Below are 21619 nucleotides of genomic sequence, written 5' to 3' on the forward strand. Positions count from 1 at the left end.
TTGTAAACCTTTGTAGTTGTATTCATATGCAGACTGTAAACCTTTGCAGTTGTATTCATATGCAGATTGTAAAACTTTGCAGTTGTATTCATATGCATATTGTAAACCTTTGTAGTTGTATTCATATGTAGATTGTAAACATTTGTAGTTGTATTCATATGCCGATTGTAAACCTTTGCAGTTGTATTCATATGCCGATTGTAAACCTTTGCAGTTGTATTCATATGCCGATTGTAAACCTTTGCAGTTGTATTCATTTGCAGATTGTAAACCTTTGTAGTTGCATGTTTTCATATGCCGATTGTAAACCCTTGTAGTTGTATTCATATGGAGATTGTAAACCTTTGCAGTTGTATTCATATGCAGATTGTAAACCATTGTAGTTGTATTCGTATGCAGATTGTAAACCTTTGTAATTGTATTCATATGCAGATTGTAAACCTTTGTAGTTGTGTTCATATGCAGATTGTAAACCTTTGTAGTTGTATTCATATGCCGATTGTAATTATTTGCAGTTGTATTCATATGCAGATTGTAAACCTTTGCAGTTGTATTCATATGCATATTGTAAACCTTTGCAGTTGTATTCATATGCAGATTGTAAACCTTTGTAGTTGTATTTATATGCAGATTGTAAACCTTTGCAGTTGTATTAATATGAACATTGTAAGCCACTATGGTTGTATTCATATGGACATTGTAAGCCACTATGGTTGTATTCATATGCAGGTTGTGAACCACTATGGTTGTATTCATATGCAGATTGTAAACCACTATGGTGGTATTCATATGCATATTGTAATCCTTTGCAGTTGTATTCATATGCTGACTGTAAATCTTTGTAATTGTATTCATATGCAAACTGTACAACTTTGCAGTTGTATTCATACGCAGACTGTAAACCTTTGCAGTTGTATTCATATTCAGACTGTAAACCTTTGTAGTTGTATTCATATGCAGATTGTAAACCTTTGCAGTTGTATTCATATGCGGATTGTAAACCATTGTAGTTGTAATCGTGCGCAGATTGTAAACCTTTGTAATTGTATTCATATACAGATTGAAAACCTTTGTAGTTGTGTTCATATGCAGATTGTAAACCTTTGCAGTTGTATTCATATGCAGATTGTAAACCATTGTAGTTGTATTCGTATGCAGATTGTAAACCTTTGTAATTGTATTCATATGCAGATTGTAAACCTTTGTAGTTGTATTCATATGCAGACTGTAAACCTTTGCAGTTGTATTCATATGCAGATTGTAAACCTTTGCAGTTGTATTCATATGCATATTGTAAACCTTTGTAGTTGTATTCATATGTAGATTGTAAACATTTGTAGTTGTATTCATATGCCGATTGTAAACCTTTGCAGTTGTATTCATATGCCGATTGTAAACCTTTGCAGTTGTATTCATATGCCGATTGTAAACCTTTGCAGTTGTATTCATTTGCAGATTGTAAACCTTTGTAGTTGCATGTATTCATATGCCGATTGTAAACCCTTGTAGTTGTATTCATATGGAGATTGTAAACCTTTGCAGTTGTATTCATATGCAGAATGTAAACCATTGTAGTTGTATTCGTATGCAGATTGTAAACCTTTGTAATTGTATTCATATGCAGATTGTAAACCTTTGTAGTTGTGTTCATATGCAGATTGTAAACCTTTGCAGTTGTATTCATATGCAGATTGTAAACCTTTGCAGTTGTATTCGTATGCAGACTGTAAACCTTTGTAGTTGTATTCATATGTAGACTGTAAACCTTTGCAGTTGTATTCATATGCAGATTGTAAACCTTTGCAGTTGTATTCATATGCAGACTGTAAACCTTTGTAGTTGTATTCATATGTAGATTGTAAACTTTTGTAGTTGTATTCAAATGCAGATTGCAAACCTTTGCAGTTGTATTCATATGCAGATTGTAAACCATTGTAGTTGTATTCGTATGCAGATTGTAAACCTTTGTAATTGTATTCATATGCAGATTGTAAACCTTTGTAGTTGTGTTCATATGTAGATTGTAACCTTTACAGTTGTATTCATATGCAGACTGTAAACCTTTGTAGTTGTATTCATATGCAGACTGTAAACCTTTGCAGTTGTATTCATATGCAGATTGTAAACCTTTGCAGTTGTATTCATATGCAGATTGTAAACCTTTGCAGTTGTATTCATATGCATATTGTAAACCTTTGTAGTTGTATTCATATGTAGATTGTAAACATTTGTAGTTGTATTCATATGCCGATTGTAAACCTTTGCAGTTGTATTCATATGCAGATTCTAAACCTTTGCAGTTGTATTCATATGCCGATTGTGAACCTTTGCAGTTGTATTCATTTGCAGATTGTAAACCTTTGTAGTTGCATGTATTCATATGCCGATTGTAAACCCTTGTAGTTGAATTCATATGCCGATTGTAAACCTTTGCAGTTGTATTCATATGCAGATTGTAAACCTTTGCAGTTGTATTCATATGCATATTGTAAACCTTTGCAGTTGTATTCATATGCAGATTGTAAACCTTTGTAGTTGTATTCATATGCAGATTGTAAACCTTTGTAATTGTATTCATATGCAGATTGTAAACCTTTGCAGTTGCATTTATATGCAGACTGTAAACCTTTGCAGTTGTATTAATATGGAGATTGTAAACCTTTGCAGTTGTATTCATATTCAGACTGTAAACCTTTGTAGTTGTATTCATATGCAGATTGTAAACCTTTGCAGTTGTATTCATATGCAGATTGTAAACCTTTGCAGTTGTATTCATATGCAGAATGTAAACCTTTGCAGTTGTATTCATATGCAGATTGTAAACCTTTGTAGTTGTATTCGTATGCAGACTGTAAACCTTTGTAGTTGTATTCATATGCAGACTGTAAACCTTTGCAGTTGTATTCATATGCAGATTGTAAACCTTTGCAGTTGTATTCATATGCATATTGTAAACCTTTGTAGTTGTATTCATATGTAGATTGTAAACATTTGTAGTTGTATTCATATGCAGATTGTAAACCTTTGTAGTTGTATTCATATGCAGATTGTAAACCTTTGCAGTTGCATTTATATGCAGATTGTGAACCTTTGCAGTTGAATTAATATGGAGATTGTGAACCACTGTGGTTGTATTTATATGCAGATTGTAAACTAGTTGTATTCATATTCACTGAACTTTTTCTATTTATGTGAACTATACACTTGTTCAGTTTTTATCCAGTAAATTGGCATTATTGATAAAGAAACCGGCATTTGTTTTAAATGAAGAAAGTACTCTTAATGACTTTCACAAAGAAAATGAAAACTAATACTACTTTTTTGCTAATAAAAATGAGATAATATGCATCATTCACAACCTTAGGCTAGTACATCTATGTACTAAATTTCAGTGAAATGTGAGGAGTATGTAAATTAGGTAATCAGTATGCACAGATTTCAAACCAAAATGAATCATGTCTTCAGCATTGTCCACCAAGCCTCTTATAATTAGTACTCAAGATCAGAGAAGCTGACTAATTATAATGCAAATTAGTTAATTATTACGCATGGATTTTTACCCAAAACTAATCAAGTCTGCACATTATCAAGATACCAAAATCTCACCACAGTTTGAGATACTGATAGAACAGACATACATGGTAACAACAAAGACTCCCATTGAGTGCTTTGAACAACAAAGTCAAAAACAGGTAAAAGGTCATAGCGTTGTAGTCGCATCAAAACATTGCACTAGATTCTGCAAATGCGAAAGAATTTTGGGATTATTGTATCTCAACAACATATTCCCTCTGAAAGATGGACATTGAGCTATTAAAAAGACAAATTTTGTTTTGATTTTTGTGGCACATATTTGTTCTGCGTCTGTCATGCAATGTAATAAATGTTCGTGAATAGAGGAAAAATGTAATGAAAGGAATACAACTGATTCTTGTAAGTTATTTTTCTTTTATTGCCATAGACTGCTGGATATAAAAAAGAAAATACCTTGAGAAAAAGACAGTATACATATACTAACATGTGGCATAAAACAACTCGTATTTGCGACACTGGAAGTGCGATGCATGTAGAACTGCTCCAACTATGAAAACGAAAGCACACATTTTCTTGTCTCAAGAGGGCCATGATGATTTTAAAAGCTTGTCTGATATGAATGAACCCCCGCAAAATATGACAAGCCATTACGTAATTAAAACCACCTAACATTCACATCACATGTTATTGGTGTTAGTATTCCCTGGTCAACATAAGGTCATTCTTGGTCAGCAAAGTAATAAGTGTACTGTGACCGAAGAGACTTTTGAAGTTATTAATCATAAATCAGTTAAAAACAGACACTTTTCCGATATAAATAATTCAGTAACAAAAATGAAAAGTCAAATTTAAAAAAACAAACAAACATCTGCACCATTTTGAATATTGAGCACTAGCAATGTGACTATACTGCTTATGAATATTAAAAATTTAAACAAAGATGAAACCGGACACATACTTGATCACAGAATGTTAGTTGTCACATAAATACAAAAATTCAGAAAATATACCCCTTTTTTTCTCCCCACAATGAGACACATTTGCATACATACACAACAAATTTTAAAAAATCCTAGACATGTGGATATGACAGCTAACTATCCATAATATGCTAATTTTGACGCTAAAAAAGGACTTGAATAACGCGATTCATATGTATAGCTGCAGATAGGGCAACGGTCATACAATATACATGCAAATGTGTCATAGTTGAAGAATATCTACAAACTTCAAAAGTCTCAATGGTTGTGAATAGAGAGGCTGGCCGACAGATATATATACAACAGTAAATAGCTAAATAATATAGCTGCGCTTCCCTTTGAAAAAATAATATATATAATTATAAAACGCATAAAATTTTCAGCGAATGTTAAGATACGTGTAAACATTGAAACCCGTCAATAGGAATGACAGTAGAGTGTGGTAATACTAATTTCTGTGAGGAAAAAAAAACAGATTCCTGATAAGATCTGATAAAGGGATTTTTTGGAATGGGTAAATATACACAGGTGTTAGGAATTAAGAAACAAGTCTTACTATATATATATACCTACGAACTTTGTACAGACTTAAAATCAAAACAAATTAACATTCTACAAAACATGGTAACAAAATCCCCCCAAAACACTCTTTGTAAAGGGAAAACAATGATTATATGATGTAACAAAATGTCATCATTTTCCCTTTCACATGCAAGTGTAGGAAATTTATATTCTACCTGCTTACTCCCACCTGCTATAATAATGGTATCAACTGAGTAGAAAAAACTAAAGGTTTTGTATACCAAATTGCAGGGGAGAAGTGCAGATGTTTAAGTCTATATATGTATGAAAAAATACATCTTGTTTTGAATGCTATTTAATAACCACTGATTTTAAGGTAATAATACCATAGTATGGACAAGATATCTACTGTACAAAGTAATTTTTTTTTTTTTTTTCATCATGTTTTTTTTTTCTTCCCTACCAAATCACATCCTCGTTAAGTTTTAGTTTAACTGTAAGTGATTGTGTTGCATTTCCAGAAATTTTATAGATTCAGTCAATGAAATATAACAAGCAACACCAAATACCAAACTTGCTGTTAGAATTAGGTTAATTTTTTTTTTTACAAATTATTTGGTTTATTAGTGTTTCGATCATTTCGTAATATTTCATTAATGCTTTTTGTTGTTGTTAATTTATGACAGGACCATTACTAGTCTCATCACATAATGAACAGCTGACTGGTTATTAATCAGAAAACCTGTGACTGGGCCGGGATAATTGAAAGAGTTCAGCACAATTGATGGGAAAGCGTTCTATGGCAGTGAAGAATTTTCCCATAATTCCCTGCACCACCATTAGTAGAGAGATTTCCTGCAATCTGTATTAACCAATCAGCACCTACTTTATAACTTTATGTACATTTCATGGTTTTGTGAGGCTGTTTAATTTGAAATGTTTTCACTAAACTTCCTCCAATGTTCTCGATAAAAATACTAGTACCGCTCGCTATATACAAACACGATGACCTTCGACAGGTAGATTGGATTTAGACACCTCAATGTACGTATGTGTGCCTATAGCATCCCTTTAGTACCCAGATGGTTGGCCTACAGTTTCTCTTTAGCTGGTACCCAGATGGTTGGTCCAGATTCTCTACCAATCACCTCCTTTACTTCCTTGTAGATTTCTTCTGCAGTGTCGCCCTGTACGATTGCTGTAGAACAAATAGACATAAAATAAAAGGTCAATGTTATGAAACACTAGTTCTTAATTAGTGGAAATGCAATATAAATAATTTATTTTAACTGATCCTTTGCTCAGAATGCAAACATTAATTTGGAAATATTCAAATGTGAATAACAAAATCAAGATAAATGTACTAATATTTTTTTGTCTATCAGTGTAAAGTCAGTATCTTGCTTACACCACCAATATCTCAGTTGTGTCATGGGAATTTGCTCAGAAACAGCCTCTGTCAAATCAACATTTATTTCTTCTGGGATCTTTGACAAGTGTCTCATCATGGCAATAAAATTGTACAAGCAGCCTCTCGGCTGAGATAGCTCCGCTGTTATCAATGCACATTTCAATTAAAGAACAGAAGATATCATTAGAAAATGAACAATATGCATAGTATCAATGCAATGGGACTTGCTGTTTTCAACAAGAATTCAAAAATATCATTTTTCACCATAAATGATTGTGGTTTTTAACAAGAATATCACTTTTTACCAAAAATGACAAAAATATTCACCAAAATTAGATAATTAAAGATATCATTACAAAATGAACAAATCTGAGAGTGGTCCACATGTAGTACCTACATGTATATGTAATAATATCAAAGCAATTGGACTTATGGTTTTTAACAAGAAGTCAAAAATATCACTTTTTACCAAAAATTACAAAAATATTCACCAAAATTAGAGAATTAAAGATATCATCACAAAATGAACAAATCTGAGAGAGGTCCACATGTGGTACTATATATGTAATATCAAAGCAATTGGACTTGCGGTTTTTAACAAGAAGTCGAAAATATCACTTTTTACCAAAAATGACAAAAATATTCATTAAAATTAGAGAACTAAAGATATCATTACAAAATGAACAAATCTGAGGGAGATCCACATGTAGTACCTATATATGTAATATCAAAGCAATTGGACTTGCGGTTTTTAACAAGAAGTCGAAAATATCACTTTTTACCAAAAATGACAAAAATATTCATTAAAATTAGAGAACTAAAGATATCATTACAAAATGAACAAATCTGAGAGAGATCCACATGTAGTAGCTATATATGTAATATCAAAGCAATTGGACTTGCGGTTTTTAACAAGAAGTCGAAAATATCACTCTTTACCAAAAATGACAAAAATATTAACCAAAATCAGAGAATTAAAGATATCATTACAAAATGAACAAATCTGAGAGAGGTCCACATGTAGTACCTATATATGTAATATCAAAGCAATTGGACTTGCGGTTTTTAACAAGAAGTTGAAAATATCACTTTTTACCAAAAATGACAAAAATATTCATTAAAATTAGAGAACTAAAGATATCATTACAAAATGAACAAATCTGAGAGAGGTCGACATGTAGTACCTATATATGTAATATCAAAGCAATTGGACTTGCGGTTTTCAACAAGAAGTTGAAAATATCACTTTTTACCAAAAATGACAAAAATATTAACCAAAATCAGAGAATTAAAGATATCATTACAAAATGAACAAATCTGAGAGAGATCCACATGTAGTAGCTATATATGTAATATCAAAGCAATTGGACTTGCGGTTTTTAACAAGAAGTCGAAAATATCACTCTTTACCAAAAATGACAAAAATATTAACCAAAATCAGAGAATTAAAGATATCATTACAAAATGAACAAATCTGAGAGAGGTCCACATGTAGTACCTATATATGTAATATCAAAGCAATTGGACTTGCGGTTTTTAACAAGAAGTTGAAAATATCACTTTTTACCAAAAATGACAAAAATATTCATTAAAATTAGAGAACTAAAGATATCATTACAAAATGAACAAATCTGAGAGAGGTCGACATGTAGTACCTATATATGTAATATCAAAGCAATTGGACTTGCGGTTTTCAACAAGAAGTTGAAAATATCACTTTTTACCAAAAATGACAAAAATATTAACCAAAATCAGAGAATTAAAGATATCATTACAAAATGAACAAATCTGAGAGAGGTCCACATGTAGTACCTATATATGTAATATCAAAGCAATTGGACTTGCGGTTTTTAACAAGAAGTTGAAAATATCACTTTTTACCAAAAATGACAAAAATATTCATTAAAATTAGAGAACTAAAGATATCATTACAAAATGAACAAATCTGAGAGAGGTCGACATGTAGTACCTATATATGTAATATCAAAGCAATTGCACTTGCGGTTTTCAACAAGAAGTCGAAAATATCACTTTTTACTAAAAATGACAAAAATATTCACCAAAATTAGAGAATTGAAGATATCATCATGAAATGAACAAATCTGAGAGAGGTCTACCCAAGGTACATATACACCAAGTATCAAAGCATTCAGGCTTGTAGTTTTCAAGAAGAAGTCGAAAAAGTAAAACATTGACACGGACGACGACGACGGACGACGACGACGGACAATCACTCATATGATAAGCTCCGCTCGACAAAGTCGACAGCGGAGCTAAAAACATCCACAAAAACCTTTGTTATTGAAAAGTGCCTTGATTTCATGAATTTTTCTAGTCTGAGAAAAATAATCATGAAGTCTGAAGATTTTTTTTCGACATTCAGTCATAAACCTTTGAATGACCCAACTTTCCCGACCAAAATTGATATACTGTAGATCATCAAGTGTTTGATATTGCATAAAATCAACATACCGGTAATAAATGAATCATACAGAACCATATTGCGAGTCTACATCATTTATAGCATACACAATGTCTGTAATAAATGCCAAATCACCCCAATTGCACTGTACCTGTGAAGAATGGTGCAAATTCTTGTTCAAGTTTCAGAGCTCTCTCATAGGTCTTTCTTGCTTGCTCCTCTGTTATACGCTTGTTCATTTCCATAATTCCGTCCACTGATTTAGGTTTGATAAATATAGCTATGGGATAAAGCTGAGCAACTTGGAGTCGTTTGATTGCATTACCACTCACATCAAGTATGCAATGTTTTCCTTGCTGTAGGGCGAAAAACAAGTAGGTCATGATGTGGGTTAGTTTAATAGGCTGGGGTAAAGTCAATCAGAAAAGCCATTATTAATTGAAGGAAGTTCACACATCATGGCGTAAAAAGGTTCAGTGATCACGCTAACAGTCATATACGATAATTACCCATCAAAGCTTTTTTCTAGTAAACAAGCTATTTGTCATGTCCAACATGGCTACGAGACGATGGGCAGCATGCCTAATATTCTACAAACAACTTTAATATCCAAGTGTCCATGATTGCACCCTTATATAACGGTGCACATAGGTGACTTGTTGACCCAAATCTGCTTACCTTTTCAGCGACTTCTCTGACAGAGGCTACACTTGTTCCATACAAGTTATCATTGTACTGTCCTGCTTCAATGAATAAATGATTTTGAATATCTCGTTCCATCTGTTCTCTGGACTCCACAAAATGATAGTCCCTAGAATTAACTTCATATGGGCGTTTCTGTCGTGTCGTGTCTAACAAAAAAGAAAAATGTTATTGGGTGCATATCGCAGTTCAGCACTCCTACTTTGGATTTGAAAAAAAAAAAATAGTTTTTTACTCTCATAAAATGAAATTCACAAATTAGTGTGAACATAAAGAATGAAATTTAAGTTCATGCCTTATGTCACCTATACAATAACATGTAAAATCTCATATCCGAGGAGTCAACAAGCTGACTTGACATGATTTTGGGATTTTATTTTTGCATCTGAATACGTATAAAATTAATCCAGCCACACTGTAATAGAACAAATACTGTAATGCCATTCTTGCTGTTTTACTTACGTGGAACACAGCTACCGAATTTGTCGGGATACTCTGAAATAAGGTCATCATTAATGCGGTCCTTCATCGGTCCAAGAATGATTACAGGCCTTTGATAATGAACGGCTGTGTGAGATAGAGATACCAATATTAGTATCAGTCGGTCAGTGTGAAGCCAGCAACTGTCTTACACCACCAATATCTCAATTGTGTCATGGGAATTTGCTCAGAAACAGCCTCTGTCAAATCAACATTTATTTCTTCTGGAATCTTTGACAAGTGTCTCATCATGGCAGTAAAATTATAAAACATCCACAAAAACCTGATGGCTATAAACCATATCATGAATTCTCATGACAGAGGAAAATCGTAATTTGTCGCATTGAAATTTTTCCCTAGCGGGGTAGGGTAGTGTCATGAACCCTTTGAATGGATTTTCCCCACCCAAAATTGATAAGTTTAATTTTTACTTTCATGATGATTTAATACATTCATAAGGACTACATTTTGCCAAAGTGTCTAATTCGCTGTATTTTTTAGGAATTTTCTCTTGTACAAAATGAAAAGCTGTTTACAGAATATTTTCTTTTGCTTACATGATCAAATGAAAAACAAAATTAGAACAAAATATGCACATTAATTTTGTGAAAGATTACACAAGTTATTAAAGGTCGCTTCGGCATTCAAATAATTATGACACAAAGTCACATGGTCTAACAAATAACCCATCACACACAACCTTAATGTTACATCATGATTGTTTTAGTAGTCAAAATTTAACAGTTTATAAATTCTCCCCTTGTTGGGTTGGTTTGCGTAGGTATTTGAATTTCACATACAAAAACAGTTCAATAATTAATGATTGAGATTAATACAATCCCCAAGTGACCTGTGAACAACGTCATCAAGAGGCAAAGTACAAGAAAACCATTACCTTCTGTTTGTACAAGTGCTTCATACGAGAGAATCATTTCTTCCACACTGCCTCCTAGGAATGCAAAAACAAAAAATTAACAGGTCACCATGGCAATTAAACTGAACAGTGGATACAAGTCAAAGAAAGAACACAATTACAAATGCAACTACGTAAAATATTCACAGAAAAAAAAATTCAGTCAGGAACAGAAAAGAAACACATAATTTATCATTCTTGTAATACTTCATCCTATTAAAATAAAGTTATCAAGATCAAAATCTGACCTTCGAAGCATAGATCACATGTAAATAAGAATTTAAGACTAGCATTTAATTCTGCTTGTTATAAAACAAGGTCGGGTAATACATTAACAATTCATAGATAAGTAAATTAGCTATATCCCATAATATTTCCCACCACCTGAGATCCCACAAGATATATTTTCACACAATTAAATATTAGGCATACATAGTTTGCCGACGCTCACTTACTGTAGCTACTTTCACTATCGCTGGCATTGGATGTACATGTATAGCTGACGGCTAAACGGTCCAATATATAAAACAATACAACAGAAGACAAGGGAATATATACGGCAGGCATACCAAGTATAAGGAAAAAAGAGAAGAGAAAAAAAAAATGTGCATAGCCATGAATCAATGGTGCTTTCCAGAATGTACAATATACGAATGGGCTGGTTAAAATGTCATACTGCACTCGTAGTTGTCAACATAACCACACGGATAGTAAAGACATTCAACCTTTTCCCGGTATGCATGAAAACAAATTACCCGCAAAACAATCTGTTAGAAATAATACTGTTAGGGAAAGGTTTTTCAAAATTTGTTGTTGCCTTTCGATTACTTTTTTTCTCGTATGAAAGCAATATTGTTTGATAGAGATTTCATACTGTCTTGTAGGTACAGGTAAGCAAGGACTTATGTGAAACTAAAGCCAGCACACTGCATTGTTGATGTATAGTTGAAATGATACATTCCCCCTTGCATAAACGCATGTTGTCAATACCAAAGAAATTGACATATTTTACTAACAGCGTTGTAGCTTAAATCCATGCTATTTTAAAATTTGTCACGACAATTATTAACCTTTGGAGAAAGTTGAAGGAACTGACAGCACTGGATTCAATTGCGATAAGAAGCAGATGTAATGACAGCAGAGTTTAAAAAAAACAACAATCATAATAGCAAATTAACGTCTGGATTTTACATTTATGTATGCATGTATATTAAGCCTGATTCGATTTTGAATGAAAACAAATATGCTGACTTCACTTGAAATGCAAACAGTAGCAAGTCTGCATTACTAGACTAGCAATGCATCTGTCAATTCATGAATTTCATTGTTAAAATCTTGCAATGAAGGTTCGAACTTCGGCTTCTGTTGATAATTTATGCATTAATAAGAGATCAGTATCTTACGTTCTACATCACTTGTATCCTGGTCGCTGTCTCGACTTTTGTAAAATGGAAATTTACGAGAAAACACAATGCCTTTTTTCCTCTTCTCATTAAATGATGCCTAGAATGGAAATTTGAATGCAATCAATAAATTTGAATGTAATCTTCGAGTCGCATCTTGTGCGAGTTTTCTTTTTTATTATGCGCAAGTGTGTGTGTGTGTGTGTGGGGGGGTGCAGTGTTGTCCACTCAGAAACCACCTCTCATAAAATAATTTGGGAAGCTGACTATGTCCATCACAGGAGAAAATTAATCTGTACAACAGCATCTGATGAGCAAACTGATTACTGGTAGTTTATTGGTGGTGTAATTAAAGGAGGGTGCAGTAGTATTGGGGTGGAGTGTTGTAAAAAAAAAACGCAACGAGTACTCACCCTACTTTTATCAGGGTCTCCCCTTTGAAACTTCACCTGTTTCAACCGAGCCCTTTCTTTTCTTTCAACTCTACAAACAAATAGACAGTTTTAAATATATGAGCAAGCATATGCATAATTCAAACAAGCTAATGCCCATTAATCAAAATGTTGAGCAAACCAATAAATTAGGACTACATTTTCAAAGAGCAATTTACTTGAAATATATTACTTGGACAGCCTCTTGTCAAATAAACAGTCACGACTAGAGTTCATGGTATCACATCATTGTAGTGTTCCAGTTGATTCAATTGCAAACATAGAAACCAATCTCAAGACACGTGTATATTTTTTTCATGAGAGGGACCAGCAAGACTCTGGTCTTGTACATACTGCACCAGAAATCAGCAACTGACAAAGGACATGCCCTTCACAAGACTCAAGAACATTCAACATCGGATAGTATGTGTACATACCTTCGTTTACTTGGAATAACTCCCATTTCTTCTTCCTCGCCATCAGGTCCAATTCGTCTCGCTTGCCACCACTCATCATCACTTGCATTGATTACATGTAAAATATCTCCAAACTGAAAACTCAGTCCCTGACTTGGCAGACCGCTGTCCTTGGTCCTGTCATATTCAAACAGAGACCTGAAAAAAAGGACAACTTATTAGATACATTCAGAAAAAATCTCATTTAACATACATTACAAGCACACATGGGTCTCCCATTCCCAGTTTAATACTTTAAAACTTTGTGATGAATTTAATGCAAACAAATATTAAACACATGTGTCACATGGGACCTATTATCAAACATTGGATGATGCTACAACTAAGCCGCTTTAATACTTAAAATGATGTAACAATGTACAGCATCTGACAGCAGTACAGTTACGTAACGAGTACTCTTCCACACAAAGCAGTGGTTTATCAGTATTAATGTCAGCATCTCAAAACTAATTTGCTCAGAAACAGCCTCTTGTCAAAATCAACATGTATCACGTCAGGGACAAGTGTCTCATCATTGCAAGGAAATAACAGCAAAACACTCGCACAAAAAAATCCAATTATCATGAATAGGAACAGCCTAGGTTTATACACTGGAACCCAATTAGCAGTATCATGAGGGGGAGGGGATAAAATAAAAATAGATCATACATCTGTACATCCAAGTTGATGACTCATCCATTTGACCTATGATGTTATCAATTAGGGTATCAGAGTAAGTCCTGATACATCATAGGATATCCTATTGAGTAAGAACTACATAGATTTAGTGTATCTGATTTATTTCAACAATTTAACAGGTAAAATGGCAAGGACGAGGGGTATACAACTTGCAAGTTTGACAATTTGTCATGGAAACATCCAGAATATTTTGTAATGCTTGTACTAAATGTTGCCACTTGTATGGACCATCACCAGGTTACACCTATTACCGCAGTTCAACTGCTGCTGGCAATAATGATTATTTTATTATTTTGAGTAAAACTTCACATTTCTTAGCTGAAGGGCATACAAGAAAATTTACCAGACTGGTCAAATGTTCAGGCAGTAATAAACAGCATGGGCCAAATGAGGTGTGTGCGTAATAAAGGTGTTGCCATGGAGATAACCAACGAAGCCTTGAAAACTGCAGACGAGCTTACCTGACGTAAAGTGATCTTTTAGCCGAGGTCTTCAGACTACCGGGACTCACACTGCTATTCATCATTTGCTCTCTCAAGTCATGGATTTTCGCTTCAAAACGATTGTATTCTGCAAAGTGGTAAGAATAGCACAAAGACACCGTGAATCGCCTGGAAGCCTGATTCTATTGCATGTACAATTCTACTGTTGGGCTATATCGCTGTGGGGTTTTATACCACCATGTGAGAAAACCACTATGAGGCTAATATTACCATTAGGAGGCTAATATTAGTACAAGCTTTAATTATAGTATGATGAGTGTCATTGCAAGGCCCAGATTTTTGTTGATGCCATGCAAGTAATTTCCAGATATAACCAACAGGGTTAATGACTTGATGCAAGTGATCCAGGAAACTGAATGTTTCAGGGTAAATACATTGGTTTGATGACTTTTTCCCCTGGATAATGCGATAAATTATTGTAAATAGGTCAAATCAAGAAGTAGATTAGAATTGTGAGGTTGAACGTCTAACGCAATTTGATTGCAAAACAGCCTACAAGTCTCCATGGTAACAATATTCCATCAGTCTGACTGTTAGATAAATGCACATGTTTTACTACAGTGCTTCTCAGAAACCATCAAATATTGATATTTTACAGCAGCAATCAATTCAATATGTATATCTATAATTTAAACCAAGTTTATTGAACTGCTCAAATGGTTGTTATTCACTTTTGTTGTTCTGAGTAAAATTTCTTAGTTAATTTGAACAAAAATGTCAAAATCATCTGCATTCCCAGTCATATTTTAACTATTGTTTTTTCCCATATCAATTATTATAAAATTTGTTTTTCATAAAGCCATAGAAACACTCTTATGAGGAAATATATCACACACCACAAACACACATAATTTGCTAGCATCAAGGGCATGACCCAAACACAAATCTGATATACCGATACATGTAATATATTTACACCCTCACTTCGTACTTTCTACCACAAATCACTGCATTTAATCCAGCACAGCTGCAGTGTGACCAACAGCAAATAATAAGCAGGCTACACGTATCAATGCAAATGTCAATGAAACATACACACTGGGAATTACTGTGAGTAGATTTGGGCGCAAGATGAGCACCTGATCCATTAACCAAGTAGAGCTTATTTTACCTTCAGGTTTGTATTGGGCTACTATTGTCACTGTTTGGCCAGCATTCTTCAAGGCGGCAGCTGCTTCTTCATGAGTGGCTAGCACTAAATCTTTACTGTTAACCTAAAAAACCAGATAGTCAAACATGGTCACAATTGCTTCCGACGCACTGAACTAGCAAAAGTGAAAACAAATTCAAAACAGGACAGGAGAGGGGCAGCTATGATGAACAAAATTAAAGAGGGGGACATGGCTCTTGATGTTCAGTTATTATGATTTGTTTAGTTGTATAATTTTAAATGAAGTCGTATAAATTATTTGAATATCGTAATTGCTTTATCAGTAGTACATGTACTTGCATAAACAAACAGTCTACATGTATATAATTAATATTGCACACCTTCATTAGCCTTTTCACCACCAGCTCACTCTTTTCATCACAAATTTACAAAATAGTCCTATTTATAGTCTGCCATTTCCTTCAGAAAATTGGGACAAACATAGCCAAATTATTCAAGTAAAAAACTGAAAATTGACTCAAATTTGTCAGTTCACTCCAACATTAGGGTTCATTTCCAGAAATGTTAAAGAATACAAGAAAAAAAGTGCAGACAAATTTGGACAAGAAAGTCTGGTGGTGAAAAGGATAAGTGAAGCACTACTAATAAAGCAAATACGGTATCAAACGTATGTAAAGTATGTGATCAATTGTGATCATAAAACTGTCTTACATACGGGCAATGTTTAATACCTTCCTGGGTTGCACAGTGAATTAGAGATATTATATACAGGCTGACTAAATTGTATACAATATTATCCATAGGGGAAAAGTTTATGTAATTGTATTATTATTGTAGACTTGATGTGGCAAATAAATCAAGTAAATGATTCGACGGGACAATAGAGAGGAAATACGCTTCTATACAATACATCTCCAGATGTACGTCGCATGACGCTTAGGTATTTGAAGACATAAGTGCACAAGACTATTGTGAATATTACTGGGACTGGAGGACATTTCCTGCTTGATACTATCTGTATCCATCGAGATAGCAACATTGAGAGGTGAATATGCATACAATTTAGCACACCTTAATTATTAATGCAAGTAGAAGCAGTATGAGGTCAAACCAAAACTACATGCAATTTCAACACCATCAATCCTGCACAACTGAGCAAATATCGACTCATACAATCAAGACTGAAACAATAATGATAATATTAATATTACTCACAGATAGTATTTGGTCTCCTCGTTTTAGCTCGCCACTGAGATCCGCCACACCTCCGGCTAATATGAATGAAATGAAGATGCCTTCTCCGTCTTCACCGCCGACGATATTAAAACCTAGACCTGTGGTTCCTTTTTGTAGAACGACCTTGCGAGGCTCTCTGGAAATAATATCAAAAATGAAAATGTTAAACAGAGACGTGTATATTATATGGGGAGAATCACAGTTGGGGGAAATCACAATCTGAGAAGCGTAATCACATATGCACTATACAAGCCGCTCAACATTAACATCCTACCATGGTCTAGGTGAAGGAGAATATGGATTACAGCAGAGGAAACAATACTAGTAAAGTTAAGGTCAGGTTAGGTTAGGTTAGATTAGAATGACCTCAACCTGATATAGAATTAGAAACTAAATGAAATCAATCAGCCCACAAGTACTAGGGAAATTTTACTTTTCTCCCCAAAGTCCAAAGATTACTGATGAAAATTAAAACAAAATTATGAAATTTTGTAATAATTTCAACCTTGTGTCATTCAAGAAATCAGATAGCTTAAATTAAGTGGTACAGACCTCAAAGAAACATGAAAATAATCACATTGAAAAAAGCGACAACACACAGTGTTCATATCGTATCTCATGAAAACCCACCAGGAATAGACAGATTCGCTTGCCGAGTACTCGCATTGCAGCGAAGTAAAATGTCATGGCAAGCCGACTAGCATGTGATCTGCGGGAATTATACGATAATATTAGAGCTCATCATAAAACACCTTCCAACAATATCAATATTGAAAAGACCATCATCCTAAGAGAGGATTAGAAATATTAGACGAGACACCTACATTACATGGTGTGGGTAGACGTGCAGTATTTGGTAGGCGCCTACTCAAAGTATATCACATATGTTGTAAAAGGTTGAAGCATGGCCTTACCCAAGACGAAAATTAGAAATCCTTTCTGATGCAATTGTGGACATCGTGATTAAGATGAGTGGGATCTGAAGAAATACCCGTGGCAGGTGAAGCAAGGTATTGTATGTAAAATAGTATGAATGTAATAATTAGGATAATTTATTCTGTTATCATCTAACCTGAAGGAAATTGAATACAAATAAATCATTTTTTTCTCTCTCAATATTAAATTCCTAGCCATACTGAAAATAGTGCTCCGATTAAACGAGGCCACTTTGCGTATCACTAAATAGTATAGATCTAATGGACCGTTTAACAAAAACATTCACAAAGCTGATAGAGGTTGGAAATATCATGCAAAAGATCATTCTTGCATACAACTAGCTGAAATTAAAAGATAAACTTTTACCACAACTTTGTGTTATTTTATTATTACAATAATAATAATGCAACAATAATAGTCGAGCACATAAATTGAAATACACAACAAATGGATAGACAAAGTCAGAAAATAATACTATCATAATCAAATCAATACAGGTTTAGGATAAACCAGAATAGTAAATGTGTTTTAATTACAGCTAGAAATATGGTATAAAATCCACATTTTAAATTTGATCACATGCCCCCTCTGTTTTGAATAAAAGACCCTTTCCATGAACACTTTGACCTTTGGTTTCCGTTTTGTAAAAAGAAATGCAAAGATTTGTCAGAATGTGTACATTGCATACTTGAAACTTTGTGACCTCAGGCATCCATCCCAGAAGAAACTAGGGGTTGGATTTTAGACGACACAACAGAGGCTTTTTTAGAATGAACACCCCCTCTCCCCTCATATCACAAAAGACAATATTCTTGTAATTATTTCAACTTGGCCAAATCCAACTATTCATATAATTTTCATATAAATTGACAGTTGTTCTTTGCACGTAACCAAAAGCGGTACCAAACAAGCTGACTCATGGGAATGCTGCTGACACATGTGTTTAAGTACAGGAAGGGACCATTTGTTTAAATCAAGTACCAGGATAGGTAATTTATGACAGACACTGGGGCAATTATGTTGCCATGACAACAACAGTGATAAAAGATGAAGAGCTTATTCAGAACAAGGCGAAAGTGAAGCAATGACTACATGGCTGTATACAATATTGGATTCTGTCTCCACCAGAGAGGATGAAGCTACTGTGGATTTTATAGAGAACACTACAAATATCTAAACTATAGTCATTTTATTTGCACACAGGATTGACTATTAGAATTTTTTTTAATAATACCCCCTCCCCCTGTAGATTTGTTTTTTTTATTCGTTGAAATTATTAATATATTTATTATGGTCGTTCCCATGGCCCAATGGAAAAAAAAATGAAAAAAAACACGACGCTATGATATTCCTAATTCCACAACAAATGCTGTACACGTACACCAGCTGACCTCGCTTTAACAGAAACCATAAAATACAGACTATTTTTAAATACAAATAATTATGAAATGTACACTGTAGAATACTCATTATGTATATACAAGGTTTAATTTTGATAACTGCCAAATTAAAATGCAGGGGAAGAATATAAATGAGCATACAGCTTATGTGACACTTAAAACATAAAAATAGTTCTATTTAAACCAACATTAACTGTGCTGCTCACTGGGCTGCCATTGCTATATTTATAAACAGACAATAGTAGCTACCAGCAAAAAGCTTACACACTGCGACAACTGAAATATTATTATGCATTTAATCTTAGCATACGAATGCAGCTGACAGAAAAAAGAAAACTGATATTGCATTAAATCAAGTTAATGCAATAGAACCTTGTAGAATTATTGTAAAGGAAAACTGCTCCAGGAGTATAACCGATTTTAATTTCATTGCTAATCTAAATTTGTAAAATAAAGATAGGTGGCCGGCTTAAAAATGCTACGTTCAATGTATATTGATGACCTTGCAGGGTTTGAGTATTTAAAATACATTAATCCATGCAGCTCATTACATATTGTTATGGTAATCAGAAAGGAGATAAATAGCAAAAGATAGTTATTTCAGGCGTAATTAATTCAAATTTAAGGCACAAAGAACATAGATGCTCAGATACTCTGCTGTAAAGGACAGGTCAATACGAGCAATGTTTAAACAGGCAATGGATGATGTAAAACAACATTTAAACAATTCAATGTAAAGAATCAGTAATGATTAACTTGACACTTCATTCAGCAAAATGATTGAGAACTGCCACCATAAGAGATTATTCTTGGATAATTTAGCCAATCATACCACAATAGGAATATCACTTAAATAAGTCATTTCCAACAGGATGACCTTCGTCGTTTGTATCTTTCCCCCAGACACAAGCAGCAGCGCAGTCATTTGGTTAAAGATTAAGAAGCACATAATTAGTACATACATTTAAGGTAGTTAGTTAGCGGCAACTAAAACGAGGTAAATGATGAAAGCAAATGTGACATTCTGTTATTTAGTTAATTTATAGACCGCCAACTGCTTTTTTTTTTTTTTTTTATACAATGAAGAAGATTTCCAGACAATATCAACAAAGAATGCAGCATGTTTGATGGTTTCTATGCCAACATTACATCTATGCAAACGAGTAGAATTGTCGAGTGAATATAGGAATTTTTTTTTTGCATTATTAAAATAAAACAACCGTGGATCCGAACACAGTGACTAAATAAGAAGTGCTTCTGAATTGAATAAGCAGCATACAGCAAACAAACATTTGACCTTACAGTGCACGCTGTCTTCTATAAACAGATAATCACTGTGCATGGCAACAATTTTAAGTTAATTATTTTAGCATAAACTGAGAGCACAACATTAAACAGTCAGGAGAAATGGGGGAAATGGGTAATTTGTCCCCGCTATCAAAATCAAAAGTTTCACAATGCTATTGAATATTTAGCATCATTTTGTTTTCTAATTGGACCATTTTATTTCCTTGATATTTAGCCATGTTATTATAGTATTGAAACGCATCTTGCGTTAATGCACAAAAGGTACAAGCCCAAACTTGCTAGATAACTGACTGACTGGCTGGCTGGCAACAAATCAAATTTCTATAATATGGTTGCTCTCTTTATTGTAGGAAACAATAAGGGTCAGCCCAATTTCAAATCTTTGGTTACCATGGAAACACGCATATAATCTCAGTATTCCATTAGTTGTCAACATAATTGTTATAATTACACTGGGTATCAAGATTCCACTTTTTCTCTCTCTCAGTTCTTAATAAAACCAGACGATTTTTTTATCTCCTGAAAAATGATATCCTTATAAACCAATGATATTAAATTTCTGATTATTATGCGTAAAAATAAACTTGCAAAGTAGAAGTGATATACACGAATTTGATTTGAGAAATCACTGTTTTACATAGAGCAAATAAAATGAAGGTAACAAATATTTGGGGTGGGGGGCTGTGCAAAATGGGTTATTTTGAGCTTCCTCACATGACTGGGAATCAATAAAAGTGCATCATGTCACCGAAAATTAACAATGATAATCATCTCATTTTTAGAATCATGCAGTCTCTACACAGATCAAAAGCATTATTATATGTATAGCAGATACATAGTATAGCAGATATATAGATAAATTGACTGATTACAAAATTCATAAAATATATATAAAAAATTTCAGTAACGCATGGAACAAATTCTACAAAGCCTGTGATAAGGTTGACTGCAAGCGAGTCACTTTGTAATAGACAATAGCATTGTGATACGTGATAACAGTCAGTTACAACAAATTCAAAACAGGTAGCACTGCACACAACAACATAGTGGTGTGGTATGACAGGCACCAACTACCAGGTGAAATATCACTTACGTTAATGTACCAGGGAGGTGCGCTGCAGGCAAACAAAGCCGGCAAACTACAACTGCTTCCTAACAGTATCAATGGTCGTC

The 21619-nt window shown here is 33.8% G+C and overlaps 1 protein-coding gene across 5 annotated transcripts in view; it reads right to left on the reverse strand.

The window, feature by feature from the left end:
• Positions 1-3928: 3928 nt before the first annotated feature.
• The window catches only part of LOC100329000 (synapse-associated protein 97), a 125419-nt gene continuing 107728 nt past the window's right edge, over positions 3929-21619 (reverse strand). For all 5 annotated transcript variants that reach the window (XM_085498703.1, XM_085498707.1, XM_085498714.1 and 2 more), the window contains 12 exons: positions 16782-16938; positions 15567-15669; positions 14414-14522; positions 13236-13412; positions 12781-12850; positions 12368-12467; positions 11420-11470; positions 10947-11000; positions 10034-10138; positions 9548-9720; positions 9021-9225; positions 3929-6234 (listed from right to left, as the gene is read on the reverse strand). In XM_085498703.1, the coding sequence (XP_085354829.1) occupies positions 6128-6234; positions 9021-9225; positions 9548-9720; positions 10034-10138; positions 10947-11000; positions 11420-11470; positions 12368-12467; positions 12781-12850; positions 13236-13412; positions 14414-14522; positions 15567-15669; positions 16782-16938 (1411 nt within the window). In that variant the 3' untranslated portion in view covers positions 3929-6127. The remainder of the gene's footprint in view (positions 6235-9020; positions 9226-9547; positions 9721-10033; positions 10139-10946; positions 11001-11419; positions 11471-12367; positions 12468-12780; positions 12851-13235; positions 13413-14413; positions 14523-15566; positions 15670-16781; positions 16939-21619) is intronic.

Source organism: Saccoglossus kowalevskii, chromosome 1 (assembly GCF_978046115.1).
Source record: "Saccoglossus kowalevskii chromosome 1, keSacKowa6.1, whole genome shotgun sequence".
NCBI classification, from domain to species: domain Eukaryota; kingdom Metazoa; phylum Hemichordata; class Enteropneusta; family Harrimaniidae; genus Saccoglossus; species Saccoglossus kowalevskii.